Raw genomic sequence first — 22612 nt, 5'->3', positions numbered from 1 at the left:
ACAGGTATTGTATAAATTAAAAAATTGCAATAAAAACTATGCCATGAAATTGGAGAGCCTAGAAGATATGCATTCATTTTGGAATATCCTAATTTCTTAAGATTGAGTGTATAAGAAATACAACATCTAGTAGACTAGTTTCTAGCTAAGAAATTTAAATGATAATCAAAAGTTTCCCAAAAATAAAATCCTGAGTTCAATGGGTTTTCTAGTGATTGCCTCCATAACCTTTTTAAAATACTTCCTATCCTACTCAGACTCTTCCAAAAAAGTGAGGAAATAAGAATTTTCCCATTTAAATTTATCCTATAAATAGACAAAAACACTACTAAGAAAAATTACAGGAAATATCCTGGATAAATATAGATACAGAAATTCTTAACAAAATTCTGAATTCAAGAATTAAAGGACTAACATTTAAAGGATCATACACCATGATAAACTTGAATTTATCCCAGGGTTGCATGTTTGTTTGATATACAAAAAATTCATTCATATAAACACTATATTTGTATAAGGAAAGATTAAAAAATTATATGATGTCAGTAGATCTAGAGAAAGCATTTGACAAAATCCAACACCCATTTATGAGTTAAAAAAAAAAAAAAACCTCCCTCAAAGGCCCTACAAGATAAGACTGTGGCAAGGCATTTGCCTTATTTGCAGCCAACTCTGGTTCAATCCTTAGCACCCCAGATAGTCTCTGCCAGAGTGATTCCTTAGTGCAAAGCCAGAAGTAAGCTCTGAGCACAGCTGGTATGCTCAAAGAATTTTTTTTTAATTCTCAATAAAATCGGGATAGAAGGAAGTTTTTTTTAATATAGTGAAAGTCATTTACCACAAAGCCACAGGTAACATACTCAGTGATGAAAAACTGAAAACTCTAAGATCATGTACAAAGCAAAGGTTTTTTTCATTCTCACCATTATTATTCAACATAGTATTGGAAGTCTTTGCCAAAGCAATTAGGCAAGATAAAGATATTAAGGGGATATAGATTGGAAAATAAATAAAACACACTATTTGTAAATGACAAGATATACTTAGAAAATCCTAAAGATTAGCCCCTCCCCCCAAATTCTTAGAAACAATGACCCAGTATTGTGTTAAGTGATTGATTGTAAAATCAATAAGAAGAAATCCACAACATTTCTACATGCAAAGAATGAAGTAGAAGAGAGAAAAAGGTTTTAAATCTCATTAACAATTGTGTTCCCGCACCCCAAATCAATTGTGCCCTTGGGAATAAATTTAACAAAGGAAGTAAAAAGCATACAAAGAAAAGCTATTAAGAATAGGCTAGGAGAGATCTATAGTACTGTGGGTAAGGCACTTGCCTTTCATGAGGCTGACCTAAGTTCAATTCCCAGCATCCCAGGTGTCCCCAGGCACTGCCAGGAGTAATTCCTAAATGCATAGCAGAAATAATCTATGAGTATCACTTGGTATAGTTTGGCCCAAATCCCCCCCAAAAACAAAAGGTAATAAAGTAGGCAGAAAAAAATAGAAACATATGGGGCCAGAGAGATAGCTTATTGATAAAGCTTTGTGCCACTCTCCTGAGTTTGAATGGCAATCTTCTACCTCATATCAAGAGCAAGTTGCCTGCCAGAATGATCGTTTTTATTGAGTACAGTGACCACCCCCATGTGAGGTAGTAGGGACAGAGTAAGGACAGATAGATCAGACTATCCTGAGCCAGTCCCACCTAGGTTTACATGTAAAACAATCTCTGTTTGGGGGTAAAACTAAGTTGTAAAGAAACAGATACAAAGAAACCAGGAATGTCTTCTTTTTGGGTAAAATAAGGTATAATCTAACAGGAAGGGAATTTGAGACACCCTTGGAAGAATAGTGACACTCTGGTACTAAATGGATGTTGGAACATTTTATGCCTTAAACTCTATTATTAACAGTGTATAAATTATGGCGGCTAAAAATTTTGAAAAATAAATTAATATCAAAGGTAATAAAGATTTGAGGAGATTGGCATCATGCAATTGATAAGAAAACTTGGTTAAAAGCAGACCAAATTGTCTTAAAATTGTCCTTTTTAAAAAAAATAAATAATATCTTTAGTTAAGCACCATGGTTACAAATATTAAAATTGTCCTTTTAGGGGCTGGCACGGTGGCACTAGAGGTAAGGTGTCTGCCTTGCCAGCACTAGCCTAGGACAGACCTCAGGTCCCTCCCCCAGCATCCCATATGGTCCCCCAAGCCAGGAGTGACTTCTGAGCGCATAGCCAGGAGTAACCCCTGAGCGTCACCAGGTGTGGCCCAAAAACCAAAAAAAAAAAAAAAAATTTTGTCCTTTTAACAGAGACAACCAGATTTAACAAATCCATGGAAATATTACCTTTGCTACCCCTAAAATTCTTATTTTAAGATTTCTTTTCCAGGGGCCGGGTAGGTGGCGCTGGAGGTAAGGTGTCTGCCTTGCAAGCGCTAGCCAAGGAAGGACCGCGGTTCGATCCCCCGGCGTCCCATATGGTCCCCCCAAGCCAGGGGCGATTTCTGAGCGCATAGCCAGGAGTAACCCCTGAGCGTCAAACGGGTGTGGCCCAAAAACCAAAAAAAAAAAAAAAAGATTTCTTTTCCATAAATCTTCTGTATCTTAGTACAGGCCCTCTGCAACCTGCTGTATTCATTTATCTTTGCCTATCTTTTTCATTCTGGAGCAATCTCTTTAAGGGAGGAATACTTTCCTCTCCCCTTCTTCTACCAGAAGAAATCCATGTATTTTATATGTTTTTCTTCTTATTCAGAAACACATTCTATTCTCCAAACTACCTTTACATACACTCATTTTCTATCCTTTTAAAGCAGGTATATGTAGGAACTCTTTGACGATGCATTGGAGAAGTCATAAAACTAAGATACCGTCTAAAGAAAAGAAATTACTTTGTCATCTGTTTAAAAGCATAAAGACTGAACCTACTGAGAAGATGTGGGGATTGAGACATCTTAAAACTTTAAATAATGCCAACTTCAACCCAGAGAAGGCTGTACCCCTTTAGGAGAGAAAAAAATTTCAGCAGGAACAAAAGACCTGATCAAGAGCATAAAAGAAGACCAGCAAAAGTTCAAAATTTTTTCACTGACAACAGACTTCTAACAGACATTTATATATAAGCCTGGACAGTATGAAAAAAAAGCCTATTAAATGAGCTTTGCAAAATCAAGCACAGAGCTTCTGTTTTGGAATCATCCACATACTAATTTGAGATGTGTGGTTCCTTTCTTTTACTTTATGGGTTCCCATATCTTTTTCTGCCTCTGCCTTTGTCTCTGCCTCTACCTCTATCTCACCACCAACAGCAACCTACCTCCTCATCTCCCTCTCTCTCTCTGTCCCCTCTCAATTTCCTAAATAAATATTGTGCTCCACTATTCTGCTGAAATTCTGTTCTGCAAGTGTAGATGATAAATCTCAGAGAATCCTGTGTGGTGATTGGGACTGACTCTACTTTGCCTGCAAAATAAAACAAGCCTTAATTCTACCTAAGATCCAAGATCCCCAAGACTCAGGTGATAGAGACCAGTTCCCTCACCCACGCAGGTGCTCATGGAAGCCTTTTTATCAGTCTTATATCGCCCATATACCTCCAGGCACTTCTCTAGGAAAATCAAGATGAATCAAGGAGCAGAGTGTGCTCTCTCTCTCTCTCTCTCGTTCTCTCTCTCTCTCTCTCTCTCTCTTTTTCTCTCTCCCTCCCTTCTCCTTCCTTCCCTTTTTCCCATCCTCCTCCCCTATTGACTCCCTCACTTCTCATGTCATCCACCAATTTCATTTTAGAATAATTAATTAACTCCTAATGAAACCCAGGTTTGATCCCCCCAGATTTGATCCCCTGTATACCATATAGTCCCCCGAATCTGCCAGGAACAATATCTGAGTGCAGAGCCAGGAGAAAACCCTGAGCACCGCTGGGTATGGCCAAATCCCCCCCCCCAATAAAATAAAGTTTTTCCTTACTTGTTCATCTTGGATTGCTGCCAGCAGTCCTGGGTACTTGGCATTTGTTAGTTTACAATTTATGGGACAGAGGACAAACTTGCATGTTCAGGGTATATTTCTCCAACATTGTCTCTTTTCTAATTTTGTAAGTGGAACTTTAGTCAGCCTCTAGCCAGCATGGATGGTTAGGCAAATGGTCTACAGTAGAGGCTAGCCCAGTGCACTAGCTATTTGTCATCCCCACTCACCACAGGCTACTAGTGCAGTTTCTCAAAACAAGCACAGGAAAATAGCCAGAATTTTCCACATGGTTACCTTATCTTTGTAGCCCACAAACATCTTACATACAGGCCAGCCTGTCCACACAGAGGTCAGAAGTCAACTTAGATTTCCCCTGATAATACTTTTTTCCCAAAGCCAGAGAACTAATGAGACTTAAAAGTTCTCTTCCCAATGTCAAATGTGGGATCCTCTGTTTCTTGGGGCTACTGACTAGTTCCTCAATTGCTGGGGCAAAGCCCACCTTTCCCAGGAATACTCAGCAATCTGTCCCAGACCAGAAAATAGGAAGAGACCAAAGAAAGATTAGCAAGTAAAATTTTTTGATGAACAAACAAATTTACTCACAAGTCTTTGTCTTCAATCTCATGTCCAAAGTTTGACAGGGGCTTTAACTATCCTCAGGCATCTATGTGGTTCAGTTAATGTCAACAACATATTTCACAGTACACATGTTCTTGAAACTACTTCCTCAACACACACATTCGAAGGAGAGGGTGATTGCCCAGGTTCCCAGCTCCAGCTCATGACCCAAATAGGTGGTTGCTTTCTTTAAATGTTCTTTCCTCAGTAGCTTATCAAGGGTCTTGCAAGGGATGTGACCCTTAGGGTACAAGTCAGATAGGTACACATCGTGCCTGGCTGTGACCCAGTTTCCTGCACAGACTTCTGTTCACAGCTTTTTCTGACGCCCCCCCCCAAATCAAAAGCATTTTCGTGTTCCAAAATTAAGCCTGTTTATAGTGGCTGAGATTAGTGATGGACTGGGTTTCTAGCAATTTGGGGACTGACGATGGAGCAAGTGCTTGAGTAATTATGGGCCTTTCTAATAAAGATGGTCTATTTTATTGGGCCTCTGGTCTGTTTCACAGAAAAAGTCATTAAAATAAGTGAAAGGTCTAAGATACTTCACTCAGCTCTTCACCAGGTTCCCTATATGCTCTTTCTCATCCAGTTGGTGCATCTGTCCCTCCATTAAATTAAAGAAGTACTTGGCTTATTCTTTCATGAAGTATTTAACTTCTGCCAGGTCAGGGCTATCTCTTCTCATGAGGCAGTGTCAGGAGTCATCTTCAAACAAAGGGAGTTTGATGATGGTGATATTGTTTATCTTGACCTTCTGTACCAGGGTAAGTGGGAGGAAATATGTAGCAGTCAGGACACAACCGTGGAGGTCTTCGAACACATCAGCCTGATGACCCTGGACATGCTCATGCAATGTGCTTTCAGCCAGGAAACCAACTGCCAGCTAAACAGGTCAGCAAAAGGAAGGGAGATAGAAAACAAATTTTGTTAGCTTTATCTAAGGCAATTATTGAAATATTTTTCTCACTTTCTCTTCTAGCACCCAGGATCCTTATGTGAAAGCCACATTTGAAGCCAGCAAAATCATCTTTTACCCCTTGTACAGCTTCTTACCTCACCCTGACATAATTTTCAAGTTCAGCCCTGAGGGCTACTGCTTACAGGAGATAAGCACAGAGCTGCATCAGTACACAGGTATTTCTGGGATACAAAGAAATAATGCCACCAAAGTGTGTAAGACCTTTAAATTTTTTTAATATAATAAAAAAATGAGTAAAAGAAACTCAGTCTCTCAGTCACAGAAATTGTACAGCAGGCAGAGCACTTGCCTTGTATGTGCCCAACCAAGCCCAGGTTCAGCTCCAGCACCCCAGATGGTTCCCAATCACTAGCAAAATAGACCCCTGAGAGCAGAGCTAGGCATCAGTCTTGAGCACCACCAGGTGTGAACCTAAAAAAAAAATTAAATTAAACAAAAAACACATAGTGGAAATATATTTTAAGTTTTTTTTTCTTGATCTATGTTATGGTATTTATACTTCAGATTAAGTGAAATAACTTGGGAGAGAAGGACAAATACCAGATGATCTCACTTATCTGTGGTCTATATAATAGAAAAATAAAACAAGTAATGATGACGTCCTTGGCCTGAGTTACAAAACTCATATTGTCAAAGAGAGTGGGAAGTCTGGGGCTGGGGGGAGACATGAAAAGATAGACTAGATATGACTCTAATGATTTATTATAAATCTTTCCCTTTCTCCCTCCCCACTACTACTTTTTGTTGCATTTATTTCACTCTCGATTTGGGAGGAGGAGCCCACACCCAGTGATGCTCAGGGTCTTCTGGTTCTGTATGCAGGGTTCACTCTTGGCAGGGCTCAAGGGATCATATGGGATGCTGGAGATCAAATCCAGGTCAGCTATATCCAAAGAAAGTGCCCTGGCTGCTATACTGGTGCTTTGATCCCTTCACTTTCAGTACCTGTGCATTATTTGTCCACTCTTGTCTTTACCTTTATTTTAACAAGATGTAAAGGTAAATCTATGAAACATCCATCTCTGTTCTTTTATGATGTTTTTCCAGTTTTCTTTTTGTTGGATGAAATTAAACCACAATTGAATTTCCCAAATTCCCACATTTATAACTATTTTTGACAGACTCTATTTGAAAGACAAGTTTGACCGATATTTCAAAAACTACCTTATACTTTGTTTACTTGAGTTACTTCAAAATTCTCTATGGTTGCCTTGATTTCTCGATTGTCCTTGAGAAATAATAATGCTAGCCTTATTTTGTTACCCTTAAAATCACTTGGTCATTCCTCTAGAATCTATGGGGAATTTTTCCCTCTGTCTTTAATGTTGATAGGCTTTACAAATATTGCTTAAAATGGGTTATCATAACTTTTCAGGCCCTTGAGTATGTAGACTAAATTTTTTTCCTATTTCCAGATTTCTTGGAAATATAGTTTTAAATATTCTAGTCCATATTTTTGCTTTTTCTTCAAAATCCTTTAATGACACTTATGGTGACCTTTATCAATTCTTTATCAATTTCTCTGTGTTTCATTTGATAACTTTTTATGATAAAAGAGATAAACTGAGGAAAGAATGATTGATAGCTCTACGTAACCCTGAAATCACTTTGTATTCTCTCTAGTTACATAATGTATATCTTAGTTTGCTTTGTTAGTCTCTGAAGATTTAAGTAAAGATTGTTGACTGATAGGAAAATTTTAAATGTCTTCAAAAATTAAATTTATATAGAGGAAACAGTAGTACAGTGATTAGAGGTACCAGTACTTGCCTTGTATGCACTTGCCTTAGTGTAGACCCTTGCCAGGACTGATCCCTGAGTGCAGAGCCAAGAGTAAGGCCTGGATATGACACAAAAACAAACAAAAATCTTCAGAAAATAGGGCAATATTCAAAGCTATTCATGGTCCTGACTTACTCAATAATTTATTGTACTTGGACTTTGCTGTGATATTGATAACGGGAAATTATTTTTTTTACCTCAGAAAAAGTATTCCAGGATAGAAAAAAATCTCTTAAGGATGAGAAGAATCAGGAAAACACTCAGAAGAAGTGCCAGGATTTCTTAGATATTCTCCTTTCCACTCAGGTAAATTATTCCCATTTGGGGCCAGCGAGATAGCTCATAGTAGGGCATTTGCCTTGCAAGTGGCCAACCCAGGACAGGCCTTGGTTTGATTCCTGGCATCCCATATGGTCCCCTGAGCCTGCCAGGTGCAATTTCTGAGCACAGAGCCAAGAGTAATCCCTGAGAGCCACCGGGTATGACCCCAAAACCAAAAAAAAAGCAAAAATATTCCCATTTATGAGTCTCCACATATATCAGTTTAATTATGAGTGGATGTATAAGTGAAGATTAAAGAAAAATTGGTCATATAATCTTAACAGTATTTTGGTTGATGGGTTATATTTATATAATTCGGGGTGAACAGTTCTGAATTTCTCTCCTAAAGGAGTTAGATAAGACTGAATTTTCTACTAATCTAATAATAGCCATTATCTTAAAAATAATTTTCCCCCTTCATTTTTTTTCTATTTTCTTCCTAAAACCACTAATTTTGGTCGAGACTTCCAATCATTTGCAAACTGTTGGTGCATAAAAATATTTCTGCTGTACTTTCTAGGCTGAGAACATCGAGTCCTTTCCAGATACGGACCTGCTGGCTGAGGTGAACACATTCCTGCTGGCAGGGCATGACACCACAGCAGGGGGCATCTCTTGGCTCCTTTACCACCTAGCTCTGAATCCTGAGCATCAGGAAAGATGCCGAGAGGAGATCAGGGGCATCCTGGGGAACGGGTCTTCCATCACCTGGTGAGATCTGCATCCTTAAACATTTCATCTTAGTTCTCCTCCTGGGATTCTAATTTTTTGTCTCTCTCTCTCCTGGCCCCTGGATCATAGTGCTTCAAGATGTGTATGGAAGAGGCAATATACTATTCTTTTCTAGCGACCCTAAAACTATCTCCTTATTTTTTGCATAATAACATTTCTCATCCATTACTTCTTTGCTACCTTCATGTTCTAATCAGTGATACATGATATATCCTAGTTCTCGCTTTTATTTTTTAATTTTTAAATAATATCTTTATTTAAACACCGTGATTACAAACATGATTGTAGTTGGGTTTCAGTCATAAAAAAAAGAACACCCCCCCCTTCACCAGTGCAACATTCCCATCACCAATACTCCCATCTCCCTTCCCCTCTGGCCTGTATTCAAGACAGGCTTTCTACTTCCCTCACTCATTGGCATTGTTATGATAGTTCTTTCTTTTAATCAGGTTCTGGTACCTGGGAAATGGGAACTTGTTTCTTAGGCTTGCTTTGGGATCTTGATTGGTAGGCCTAAGAAGGACTCTTATTTGAACAACCGAGTCTTTAAATTATTTAAACCTCAGAGACTTTGGTAAATAATCACCAATTCCACTCCTCAGAAATGACTTTGGACTTTGAACTAAACTGAGGGCCTGTTGCTGAGTTAAGCAGATGTAGACTGGAGACATATGTAATATTGAGGCAGTTAAGTGCATACAAAATTCAGTGTGGTCATGTGTGCCTTCCATGAGTTCATACTCCAGTAACCAGAGACAGTAGCAGCTAGTAAGACATATGGACTGGCCAATGAAGAAACTTGGGTGACAGGCACCTATCCTAGTAGGGCTCATGGGACCCTCCTGAGAGAACTGAGACTTAAAGCACCTCCCTTAAAGTGAGTAGGAATTTTTATGTGAAAAGTTTCAATACCATTTTGTTAGCTTTGAGTATCTTTCTGTTAATGAAGCCCACATTATTTATGGATTCTTCCCTTGAATGTGCATTTTTCAAACATCTCAACATAAGCCGCACTTCACCTTAACAAGATATTCTACATATCATTGTTTTGCAATGGGATTGCAAAGGGATTGCAAGTTAGAAATGCTTAAGGTGAGGCCAGAGAGACAGCATGGAGGTAGGGCATTTGCCTTGCATGCAGAAGGACGGTGGTTTGAATCCCAGCATCCCATATGGTCCCCTGAGCCTGCCAGGAGTGACTTCTGAGCCTAGAGCCAGAAGTAACTCCTGAGCACTGCTGGGTGTGACCCAAAACTCAAAACCAAAAAAGAAATGCTCAAGGCAAGCCAGCCCTATAAATAGAGGGAAAGACAGTATGACAAACAGAAAAGTCATCTCAATTAGAATATTTGTAAAGAGGGCCCGGAGAGATAGCGTTTGCCTTGCAAGCAGGCGATCCAGGACCAAAGGTGGTTGGTTCAAATCCCAGTGTCCCATATGGTCCCCCATGCCTGCCAGGAGCTATTTCTGAGCAGACAGCCAGGAGTAACCCCTGAGCACTGCCAAGTGTGGCCTAAAAACCAAAAAAAAAAAAAAAAAAAAAAAAAAAGAATATTTATAAAGAAAAATTTGGATTTATATAGGTACATGAGTGATCTCACTTTTTATAGGTAAAAATATGTCATTTTCTGAAGCCAATCTTTGCTTAAGTTAAAGGCAAACACCTCCACTCTCCATGGCACTGTAGCATTTCAACAAATAATTTTTTAAAACTTTATTGATTGATTGATTGATTGATTGACTGGTTGTTGGGCCACACCCAGCAGTGCTCAAGGGTTACTCCTGGCTCAAAACTCAGAAATCACCCCTTGTAGGCTTCGGGACATATGGGTACAAGGAATCAAACTGGGTCCCTCCTGGGTCAGCCACATGCAAGGCAAGCACCCTACCGCTGTGCTATCTCTCCGGCCCTTCAACAAATAACTTTAAAGAATTGTTTTTTCTTCCCAAACTCATAAACCTCTTCTCTTCCTTCCCAATCCATTCTTACATATTCTTTTTTTTTTTTTTAACTTTTGGGTCACAGCCAGCAGTCTTCAAGCATTATTCCTAACTCTGCACTCAGGAATTATAGCTGACAGGCTCAGTGGACCTTATGGGATACTGGGGATCAAACCAAGGTCTGCCACATGCAAGGCAAACTCTTTAGCACCATACAATAGGTCCAACCCCTCTTTACTTATTCTTGCTTTATATCATGGACTCAAGATTGCAGAAGTGGTTTTCAGAAATTGTCTTAGTGAGTCCTTAACCAAAGGTGCTGTCTGGGTTAGTACTTTGCTTTATAATCAGGACATTGTAAATATTGTAACATCCTTTTCCTCTTGGACTTCAGCTGATCTTGAGGAAGAGAGTCCCATTTAATATTCTAGTATGAAAATCACCTGTCAAAAGAGTTTAACCTATGGGAGTGATGCCAGTAATAAACATAAAATAGAAACAATTTAAACATAATTCTTCTGAGCTACCTTTGGAGTCTGAGTTCCCTCTGGTCCCCACTTGTCCTCACAGGGACCAGCTGGATGAACTGTCGTACACCACAATGTGTATCAAGGAAAGTCTCCGAATGGCCCCTCCAGTCCCATCTGTTTCCAGAGAACTCAGCAAGCCCATTACCTTCCCTGATGGACGCTCCTTGCCTGCAGGTCACTGCCTTCTCTTGCTAAAAAAATTTCCTAAAAATTTGGAGTTCTGGGATCAAAGTACCCAATACAAGTGGGGTTCTCCACTCTTGAAGAAGGAAAAAGATCGTTGAAAGGTCACTCCCTTAGGGCCAGGCCTTATTAAGTGGTCAGTAGCTGTGTCCTGATTAAAGTTCAGAGACTTTTCTGTAGTATAGACTATTCCCAGAGGACCCCCCCCCCAACTCCAGAATCCCAATTCAGGGATTTCTTTCTTTTTGGGACATTGTAAAATGATCAACATTTGGCTGAGCTTGAGATTTAGGTGAGACTTTATAGCAGTTAAGAATCATTATTCTTATTTTGAAGGACACAAAGTGGACATTTACTTTATCACTCAAATATCACCCTTGAACATGGACAGCACCTCACGGTGGATAGAGGAATTTCCAGCACATTCTCTCAAAATCTCCACCCCTGTGGAATTTGCTCTTAGCACTTATATGGGGCTTCACAGTTCTAAAACAATTTAAAAAAAAATGTTTTTGGTGGAGCTAAAACCCCACTGGGATCCCCAGAGTGAAGTGTATATTACTAGAACTCTCACAAAGGTTTCACTAAGAGCCCAGTGATTTTCAGAGCATCCCTGGGCTTGGGGATGACAGAGAATGTGAGACCACCCCACCTTCTGAGTTAGGGGTTCAGTAACTCTTGTCCCTAGAAACTATTCAACGGGGCTGCTGCTAGCAAACAGAAATAGCCCTCCACTTCCTTTAACATTTTTAAACAGATCCAGAATAATTTACTAGAATTATCCCTGGTAACTAAAAATCTTTGAATTGTCTTTTTTTTTTCATTCCCGAACTACGCACCTTTCACTGGGGCTGCCTGATAATTCTATCTTATGCACAATAATTGTAAATTCTCACCCTAGGAAGTCAAACTGTCTATAGTGGATGTTTTGTAGTCAATTAATAGACATCCAAGGAAGATCACAGAAAAATAGTATCGCAGTAATGATTTTGATATAGTGTCAATACTGCCTTAATGAAAAACCATGTATTATCCAAAAGCATTGTTTAAAAATTAAAATGCTGGGCCAGAGTGATAGCACAGCAGCAGGGCTTTTGCCTTGCACGGGTCCAATACTTGATAGACCCAGGTTCAATCCCCAGCAGCCCATATGGTCGTTAGAGCCTTCCAGGAGCGATTTCTGAGTGAATAGCCAAGAGTAACCCCTGAATGCCACTGGGTGTGGCTCAAAAAATTAAGATGCCCTGTAGCTTATCTTGCTGTAGTCATCTCTCAGTTAAAGTACACTGCACTCTGCCAACTTCTTTCCTTCAGAAGAAAAGTCTTAGACCAGGGAGAAATCAGAGAATTAGTGTGCATGCTCTGCAGGCCAGTCACCTGGGACTGATTCCTCAGACCACATGGTCTCCAAGTAATGTACTATGGAAGCCCAAATACCACCAAGTATAGTGTGACAACCTGTTGCTCCATTTGTGGGGTCCCGTTTACTCCTTTGTTAGGTATTTGTGTATCCTCAAAGAGCTCCCAGAATGAGAAATTGATTCCCATCCTCTTATCCCCTTTTTGGTGGGAGATTTTGGTAATATGTATCCACACAGACCGGAGGGTTAAGGAGTAAAAGGTTGGGCAAAGAGAGTCCTTTGTTTGTCTGCTGCAAGCTCCAAAAAATGCCTCGAGCCAGCCAGCAAACTCTGCCAAAAGACCCTGAACACCTCGCTCCCAAACTATTTATTCGGCTCTCAACAGCGTCCCCACCTGGACGGTCAAGGTGGGACAACAGGCAAAGAACAATCTTATGGAAACGTTTTCATGTACAACAGCAACCAACTTTTAAAATTAAATAAATAAACATCTCCTCTGAAACACACACACGCGCGCGCACACACACACACACACACACACACACACACACACACACACACGTCAACAGTGTTATAGCCATAGGCCCATGGAACCCAAACTACAATAATTAAGTTGTGCCTATTAAGGAGACGGACTGGGTGGGGGAATGGAAAGGGGTCTTGACTTGGGCACAGTGGAAGAGGGATGCTGATAGGGCCCTGAAACTTCGAAGTGCAGCTTTGTAAATCACATTACTTATTTAAAGATTATTTTTACGGGCCGAGCAGTGGCGCAGGGCGTAAAGCATCTGACTTGCAAGCACTAGCCTAGCATGGACTGGGGTTTGATCCTCCAGCATCCATTATGGTCCCCCAAGCCAGGAGCGATTTTTAAGCACATAGCCAGGAGTAACCCCTGTCACTGGGTGTGGCCCAAAAATTATTTTTAAATTTTAAATTGAAAAATAAAAAACTTTTACTGAATATTGGTATAGAAGTAGCACATAACTTACCCTTTTTAATCTACTCTCATCATCTTCCTTTCTCAGGAATAACTGTGGTTCTCAGCATTTGGGGTCTTCATCATAATCCTGCCATCTGGGATGATCCAAAGGTATGATTGTCTTACATATAAGTCCATCAGTGAATTAACACTATGCACTTTACTCTTGTTAACTGCGTGAAAGTGGCTAAACAGTCTGGCAAATGACACAAGGTAAATAAAACCAAAAAAAGTAACCAAAAAGGCAAAATTTGTCCACTAAGCAGAAAGTTTCTCTTCCCCTATTCCTGCTTCATCTTTGCCTTGATTGACCAGACTAACACTATGTCACAGTCTGTTCTAGATTGTCACCATCTGTACGTCAGTGATTTCTTGTGTAATCTCCGTCTAGCACTTAGATACAGCAGGAGTGTCCTGTCTATGTAGCCATTTAAGCAACTCAAACTATCATTTTGCCAGGTCTAACAATCCATTCTGGCAGGAGGCTGAAAGAGTAGTGCAGGGGCAAAGCATGCCCGTCTTGCAAACATATGCTCAAAAGTTCATATACTCCATCTCTCATATATTTCAACAAGCACAATCCTAGTTTTGCTGTTTGTGTCTGGAAGTTCTGCTCACTGCAATCCACAGCTCCAAGCAACCTCTGGCAAGCATGTGTGTTAGCACATCAGCAATCCATAGAGTACTATATAACTTGTGTCCCTCAGTTGAGGTTGCACCCCAGCAAACCTGTGTGCAAGCTCTGCCACCCAAGAAGTGCAAACTAAGGGAAGCACTATGGCCAAGTGTGAAAAGCATGACAACTTAATTTGCCACCAACCACAAACTAAAAATGTGCAAGCACCACCCTCAGGTATATAGCAGCAACATTGAAGGAAAGGGGGAGGAATTTTTGTAAAATATTCTGGCAAGAAATCAATGATATGCTTAGTCTGAGCATTCTTAAAGGAACTATGTAGAGAGGTCCAGGTAGGGTTTAGAAAAGGCAAAATACTGCTAGAGTGTTTGCCACTCCTGGGCCTAATGGAACATGAGACAGAGAGAGTGAGAAAGAGACAGAGAGAGAGAGAGAGAGACAGAGAGAGAGAGAGACAGAGAGACAGAGAGACAGAGAGACAGAGAGAGAGAGACAGAGAGAGAAACAGAGAGAGAGACAGAGAGAGAGACAGAGAGAGACAGAGAAAGAGACAGAGACAGAGAGAGACAGAGAGAGAGACAGAAAGAGAGAGAGAACAGGGAGATGACTGTGGAAAGACCATCAGAGAAGACTGTGCTCCTTAATGAAGCAGAAGTCAACTTGACACAGCCTGGGATAAAGGGGCTCAGAAGATAAATGCCCCAAATACCTCTCTCCCTACAGATCTGCTGTCCAAGTCTTCTATTAACCAAACCCAATAGGAAACTGTAGAGGTCAGCTTGTCTGTATCACAGCAGGATAGGAAAGTGAGAGAACATCTGAAAGGCAAAAAGATATTCGACTCTTGATTCAGTTTTGTTTTTGAAACTAGAAAAACTATCTTGGGGAGACAGGGTGGGGAGAAGCGGAAAAAAAAAAACAAAACTATCTCAATAGTGGCCAGAGTGATAGCACAGTGGTAGGGTAGGGTGTTTGCCTTGCACGAGGCCAACACTGAAAAGAGCCGGTCAATTTCTGACATCCTATATGGTCCCCCAAGTCAGGAGCGATTTCTGAGCACAGAGCCAGGAGTAACCCCTGAATGCCTCCAGGTGTGATTCAAAAAAAATGTTTTTGAATACTTCCCTTTATGTAAGCTGCTAGGATTTAAAAGTGGGAAGTTGGACAGAATGTTTTTGAATACTTCCCTTTATGTAAGCTGCTAGGATTTAAAAGTGGGAAGTTGTCTCAGTGGTAATTGATTTGGGTTTACCTTCACATCTCAGTGTGCACATTCTCTCACATTCAACCTGAAATTTGCTGCCATTTTGGCATTACTGTGTGTGTGGTGTGGGGGTGTGGTGTTATGTGCCTGGGCACAGATTCATCAATTGGGAAACCAGACAAGATCTGCTCGCTGGCAGTGGCCCAGGCCACGGTGCTAGCCATTTGCCAGCCACATGGGCTATTGAGCACTTGGAAGAGTTTCCTGCCAGAATGGAGATGTGCTGAAAATGGCAAAATAAACATTGAATTTTGGAGACATAGCATAAAAATGTAAAATGTTTCTCTAAGAATCATTTGCGTGGAATATCTTAGAGTTGGCCACTTTTCTGTTAAACAAATTACATTGTTAAAATTAATTTCACCTCTTCAAATTATGGCTACCAGAACAACTTCAAAGTATGTACGCAATTTTCACATTAGATTTCTGTGGATCGGGGCTACAGAACTTCAGAAACATGTTCATGGTATTTGGGGGATGGGGTTCTTCTCATTTCAGGTATTTGACCCCTTGAGGTTCTCTCAGGAGAATTCTGATCAGAGACATTCGCACTCCTTCTTACCTTTCTCAGGGGGACCCAGGTGAGAATGAATTGAAATTGTTGAAAATATCCAACTGCAGGGCCGAATGATAGCACTGCATTTGCCTTGCATGCAGCCAACTGGGACGAACCTGGGTTCGATCTCTGGCATCCCCAATACTGCCAGGAGCAATTTCTGTGCTCAGAGTCTGGAGCAACCCATGAGCACTGCCGGGTGTGGCCAAAACAAACAAACAAAAAAATCCAACTGCTTGTTTCCATTAGCCCCACTGTTATAGATTCCCTCTGGGAACCTGTCATCTTGCCAGATCAGGCTCAGATCTTGGTTCCTCTTTAAGCAATGGACAGCCCAATTGGTCTCACAAGGATAGCACCCCTATCATCTCCTGTGGACCCCATGCCTCAGAGCTTGTCCCTGCACCCAGTGCAAACTGGAGTCAGAAGCTCAATGTAGCCCACCCCAAAATATAAAAACCAATTCCTAAACGTCAGTTTTAGTGAGGTAAAATTGACATATAAACGTGTAATCCATTCAATAGCTAAATTGTTATGACTTGAGATATACTAATATATCTGTATATTAGTGAAAGGACTATGAAAGAACTCTATCAATTAGAATATCCTTTACCTCAGATATTTACCTTCCTTTAATCTTTCTTTTTGCATAAGAACTTTTAAGTTCTATTCTCTCAGCAATTTTGCATGCCCCTCTGCAGCATTGTCCATCACCGTCACCAAGTTTCACATTAGATGCACCAGGCAATTCAATGCTATAAGAAACTCCAACTACTTTCCTATTCAGTGAGGGAACTACCCTGCTCACATCTTTCAGGGCACAATATAAGTCTACCGTTCAACAGTTTTTATGGCACATAGTGTAGAAACATTGCTTTACCATCAACTATGTTACTCACATGTCTAAGAAAAGGAAGCAGCCCCAGTTTTCAAGTCTCTCTCCCTTCCCCTGGTCCCATGTCTGCAGGAGCTGCATCGGACAGCACTTGGCCATGGTGATACTGAAGGTGGCTGTTGCCTTGATCCTGCTCCGCTTCAAAGTGACTCCAGACCACGAAAGACCTCTTGTCTTCTTGCCCCAGATTATCCTCAAGCCTCAAAATGGGGTCCATTTGTACTTGCAGAAACTTCCCAAATGTTAGCACCCAGGATACTGAAATGCCTGACTTTTGTTTCTTTGTTTTAAAGTTAAGTTACAGCTAACGGTCCAATGAAATGGAGAGGTATCAAAGTCTAGTGGGATGAGCAGAGGGCTGGGGTCTATCTCTATGAAGCAAACACTAAACCCAGACAGATTCAGGCTCACTTACTTCCTCTAAAACATTAAGAGATTTTCCAGATCCTTTCTGAAAAGTTCTGGCTTTAAAGATCCTGACTGCTATTATTTCTATCAAGAATTTTTCTAGGTGGCTCCCATATATTATTTTTCTGGTTATGTTAATATTTTTTGGTGCTAGGGAGCCAGAGAGAGAGTATAGAAATAAAGGGCTTGCCTTGCATGCAACTAACCTGGGTTTGATCCCAGACACCCCAGATCAGGAGTGAGTTTCCTGATCTCACTCCAGTGCTCTGATCCTGAGCACTGCTAGGTATGGCCTAAATAATAATAATAATAATAATAATAATAATAATAATAATAATGATTTTATTTTTATATGAGTATTAGATATATGTATGCTTACATCAATTATTCCAAAAAAGAATATGGTGAACCAGAGAAACAGCTCAAAAAGTTGAAGCACAAGCTTTGCATGCAGGAGGTCTGGGTTCCATACCTGACATATATGGTTCCTTAAGCACCAGGAGCAACCCTGGAGCACAAAGCAGGGACTAGTTGGGGCTGGAGAGAAAGTACAGTGGGCAGGGCCTAGCCTTATATGTGATCAGCCTGAGTTTGATCCTTGGCATTCCATAAAGTCTCCTAAACCACCAAGAATGATCCCTGAGCACAGAGCCAGGAGTAAGTCCTGAGCAACTGCATTCCCCAATGTTTTTATATTAATAACTTAATTGCATTTATAAGCATGTAAAATAAAAAGTAAAATTCCCACATCAGGTAGCCCACAGCTCCCTCCCATCTCTTGCTGATTTTCCTAAAATCAGAAGTTTTATATTATTTCAGAACTTTCTCCTTTGTACAAATGTAGGTGTGTATTCCTATAGTATAACCATATTCACACTGTTATTGTCTTTATCACTAATAAAAATACATCTTATTACTAACCATGGCTTTAGCTTTCTCTAATATGTATGTGCTATAATTTATTGTTTATTATTTTCCTAGAATTTGACATCTAAGTTATTTTATATAAGATACTTACTAGTCATTGTGTTTATGTTTGTTTTGTCCTCTGTGGTCTGTATATCATCTTTTTTTTCCTATGGGGTTCTTTGTCTTATTTTTTGTTGTTGTTTGGTTGGTTCTTAAGGCCACACCTGATAGTGCTCAAGCTTACTCCTGGCTCTGCACTCAAGGTGGGCCATAGGGATGCCAGAAATTGAACCCAAGTTAGTCATGTACAAGGCAAGCACCCTATATATTGTACTGTCATTTCTTCCCCCTATTCTTTTCTTATTGACTCCTATAAATACTCTTTGGTATACTCTGATTAATAATCCTTGATTGTACCTTTTATTTGTAATTGCCCACATTTTCTTTTTAAAAACTGCATGGTATCTGTTATTATATGTGACCCTTCCATTTTTTAGAAAGGTGTAACATTTGCTTGGTATCTTACTTATTTGTCTTGAATTCTGAAAAGACTTATTTACAACATTTTAAAGAAAATGGTTGTATTTTCTGGGTGCTAACTAACTGCTCTTGTGAAACCTAGATATAAGAATGTCTTAATTCTTCTGTGGAAGCATAAGAAACAGTAACAAAATGAAAAGGTCATCTATAAAGTGGGAGAAAACATTATAAACTATCAGATAAAGAGCAAATAACCAATTCTATAAAGAATTCCTATAGCTCAATAGCAAAAAAAAAAAAAAAAAGTCTGATATTTTGTTTGTTTTTGAACCATACCTCACAGGCCTCAGGGTTTACTTCCAGACTCCTCGGTTCCAACCAGGTCTCTCATCATAGTATCACCACTGCATCTCCCCACAAAGGGCTTCTCAAAGGTCTTTGCCTCTCACCAACCCAGACTGGGCAAAGTCTCTGCACAAGAAAAACGGTGATGCTGTTGCAGGAATGGTGTGAGCTCAATATATGGCATGCAATAGGGAGAAAGGATCAAGAGCAAGAACATGTGTTTGGCCAAAATAAAGCCCTATACTTTGTGAACAAGCTTTTAGAAAATTTTGGCCTCAGGAGACTAAATCTTCTTTCCTTCCCTGTTGACACTGCGTTAGAACCAGTCCCAAGTCAACAGACTCAACCCTGATAGAAATCAACAGTGAGAAAGCAAGCACCTTACAGGAATCCCAGAAATGTCCCCATTCTCTGGTGGGGTCATCTTCTCCAGAGTGCTTATCCCAGAGGCTGTTGCCTCAGAGTTTTGTGACAAGGCATAGTGACCCAGATTATCCAGAGATGGTGCCAAAAGGCAGATGGGAAGCAACCAGTGCCAGACCTTAGTCTGCACTCCAGCCTGAGCTGGTACATCAGGAACTGGGGTGGAGATAAAGAGAAAATGGTGCAGCACCCTGGACACAAGGTAGGGCTTAAGGAGGCTGACTTTTGGGCCAGAACAATAGCACAGTGGTAGGGCATTTGCCTTGCATGCTGCCAACCCCGGACAGATCCAGATTTGATCCCTGGCATTCCATATGGTCCCCTGAGCTTGCCAGGAGTGATTTCTGAGTGCAGAGCCAGGAGTAACTCCTGAGCGCCACCAGGTGCGGCCAAAAAAATAAAAGAAGCAGCCTTTTGCTTCAAACAGAGAGTCTCATCTAGCTCATAGATATTCCAGCTGCTACCTTGTTTGTAAAAAACTGAATAACAATCTCTTGGGGAAGGTGTCTAATGTTCTCAAGTAGAGCAGGTGAGTGATTGGAATGCATAGGTGGTGAGCAGACTGAGCAGGGTGGTCCTGAGTTTGCAGCCAGACAACGCTTTACACTAAACTCACCACAGGCATCAGGTAGACCCACTTTTCAATACCCATTTAGGGAAAAGAGATTGCATGCCTTGCCCAAAGCTACCCAACTGATTTAAATGACCCAGTTGGGTCAAGTGACACATGCATTCCTTTAACAGTAAATCCTTACTTCATGCAAGCCAGGGACGAGGCTGGATACCTGGGATGTTCTACCATCCATAGACCACAACCAGCTAAGGGTTGGGGTGAGAAAGAGGGTCGAAGAATCCCTCCAGAAGGTGAAGCTAGCAGAAGGGAAAAGCATTGAACATTAACATCATAGACTCTGAGGTGTGAAGTAGTGGGGGGGGGGGGGTAAGAGAAGGAGGAGGAGGGCAGAGGAAAATGAAACCCAGTCAGGAGTGTGCAAACAGCATTTATGTTCATAGCTGCACTCAACACAGAAGCCAAGAAATGGAACAACCCACATGCCCAAATACAAATGAACAGCTCACAAAGTTGTGGTATAGATTGCATTTCTGAGGAAGAAAAAAAAAAACTCATGCAATCTGCAGCAGTCTGGATGGAACTGGAGAATATTATGCTAGTAAAGCCAGTCAGAAGGGACAGATGCAGAATAATCTCTCATGTGGGAGCTAATGAGACACATCGAGGTAGCAACAAAGAATCAAAGGCAATACAATGGGAGAATTGAGCCACACAACTGTGTTGGAAGAGGAAGGAAGGAGGGATGGTGGGGTCCTTGGGAGAGAAAGAGGTACATTGGTGATGGGTGTATTATTAGAGTTATATGCATGAGAAACCTTTATTACTAGAATAGTAAGATACAGAACCTCAACATATTTTTTTAATTTTTAAATAAGATGAAAATTAAAATAAAAAAAAGTGTACAAGAAGCAGGAAACTAGAAATTGAAGAGTGGTAGAGGCCCTGGCAATGCCAAGGAGCTCAAATGTTGCCATCTAGTGGCTATTTAAAACATCGCAGGCAAAACAGAAGGCAAGGAGCCCTCAACAGCAGCTTTCTCAACTCATATTCTCTTTATCAACTTATCAATCAGGCTGACTTTACCCCCAGTTTTTCGGTCTAAAGCCAAAGTTTCTAAAGAATTAACTAGATCAACATCATGTATAAAATTTGAGAGGTGGGATTAGACCTGGGAATCCTGGCAGCCCCTGCCCACAGACGCATCTGCCTACACAGTGGAGGTCTTGGGGCAAGTGAGTTGGGCCACCTGTGCTTGGGAAAAGTCTCAGGGAGTCTCAGGGAGTGATGTGGATGGAGGTTTTCTTAGGGCAAAAGTGAAACAAGGAGATTTTGGGGTGACCCTCTAAAAAAAAACAGCCAACAGCTCTAAGGTGGGCTATTCAAGAATTCTGGGTAAGAAGGGCTTCTGGCCAGGGTGAATGGAAGCCCAATTAAATACACACTGAACAGAGCACTCAGGTGGGTCAAGACCCAGAATTCTGCTGGGAATGGTGAGCCAGGCAGAAGACTTCTGGGTGATGTGGAAAAAGGGCTGAAGGTGCTAAAAGGAATGTTTGTTTTAGAGAAAGAGCGAAGAGTGGGGGTTAGAATGTCCAGAGTCACCAGACATAAATATTTCATGGTGTTCAAATATTTCTCCTGTGTTCCAGCTTCGAGCCTGACACCCAGGCACCATGACGAGCCAGCGGCCTAGAGTTCAGAGAGTAGCTTTGTGACCCATGTGAACTGTGAGCTTGCTGGTCCACCATTAGGGACCTGAGGAGCTGGAGGTGATTAGGTGAGCTCCTAAGAAAGGATTCATCTCCTCCCATGCTTTGCACACACCTAACCTAGGTTCAATTCCTGGCACATGTGACCCCCTGAACCCCAGAAGCAGTGACCCCTGAGCACAGAGACAAGTATAAACCTTGAGCAATACTAGGTATGGATTGAAAAGTCTGATAAGAGAAAGAATTGAGCTGGGAGAGCTAGAAACAGGACTTAGAATAAATGTACATGTAAATCCCAGCACTATACAGAGCCCCAGAATTGCTGCCTATAGCCCTAGTAAACTCCTCAGAACTTTTGTTGTGGTTCTAATGGTCCCCACGACTGTAGGGTCTGAGAATTGATTGAACTATGTGGTCTAGTTGACTAAATATCACAAAGAGTGACCTGTTGGACCCCTGGATACTGCTGGGGAGAAACCCTCAACCTCAAAAAAATAAATGATTCATCAGGGCAAGGAGCTAACACAAAAAAATAATAATAAAAGAGGAGCCAGGGCAATAGCACAGTGGTACGCCATTTTCTTTGCACATGGCCAACCTGGGATGGACCCAGGTTCAATCCCCAGCTTCCCATATGGTCCCCCGAGACTGCCAGAAGCAATTTCTGAGCACAGAGCCAAGAGTAACCCCAGAGAGCTGCCAGGTGTGGTCCAAAATCCAAACAAAATAATATTAAAAAAAAAAAGACTCATGAATGCCCTTTGAGAGATAGTGTCAGCAAGGTAAGTAACAGAGGCAGCAAATAGCAGGGCACTGGCCCTCCTTGATTCACTCTAGAGCATGCCCTTTCCTGCAGTATCTTTTCTTGTGGTGGGACATGTTGTCCAACTCCTCCTCCAGTTCCAAATTCATGGCACATGCATATGCACACACGCTCACAAGAGACCCTGTGCCAATGAAGAACAAACAATGAGTGGAAAGTCCACAAACCAGGAC

The 22612-nt window shown here is 41.0% G+C and overlaps 1 protein-coding gene across 1 annotated transcript in view; it reads left to right on the top strand.

Annotated features, from left to right (window-relative positions):
• LOC126011096 (cytochrome P450 4X1) overlaps positions 1-17392 on the top strand; it is a 33309-nt gene extending 15917 nt beyond the window's left edge. The window contains exons 5-12 of the mRNA XM_049774794.1: positions 5369-5496; positions 5585-5739; positions 7569-7672; positions 8208-8398; positions 10931-11064; positions 13463-13527; positions 15816-15898; positions 16841-17392. Coding sequence (XP_049630751.1) covers positions 5369-5496; positions 5585-5739; positions 7569-7672; positions 8208-8398; positions 10931-11064; positions 13463-13527; positions 15816-15898; positions 16841-17015 — 1035 coding nt within the window. The 3' untranslated portion in view covers positions 17016-17392. The remainder of the gene's footprint in view (positions 1-5368; positions 5497-5584; positions 5740-7568; positions 7673-8207; positions 8399-10930; positions 11065-13462; positions 13528-15815; positions 15899-16840) is intronic.
• The last annotated feature ends 5220 nt before the right edge of the window (positions 17393-22612 follow it).

Source organism: Suncus etruscus, chromosome 6 (assembly GCF_024139225.1).
Source record: "Suncus etruscus isolate mSunEtr1 chromosome 6, mSunEtr1.pri.cur, whole genome shotgun sequence".
In the NCBI taxonomy this organism is placed as follows: domain Eukaryota; kingdom Metazoa; phylum Chordata; class Mammalia; order Eulipotyphla; family Soricidae; genus Suncus; species Suncus etruscus.
The sequence above is the reverse complement of the archived record's forward strand: the minus strand, read 5'-3'. Positions and strand labels throughout refer to the sequence as shown.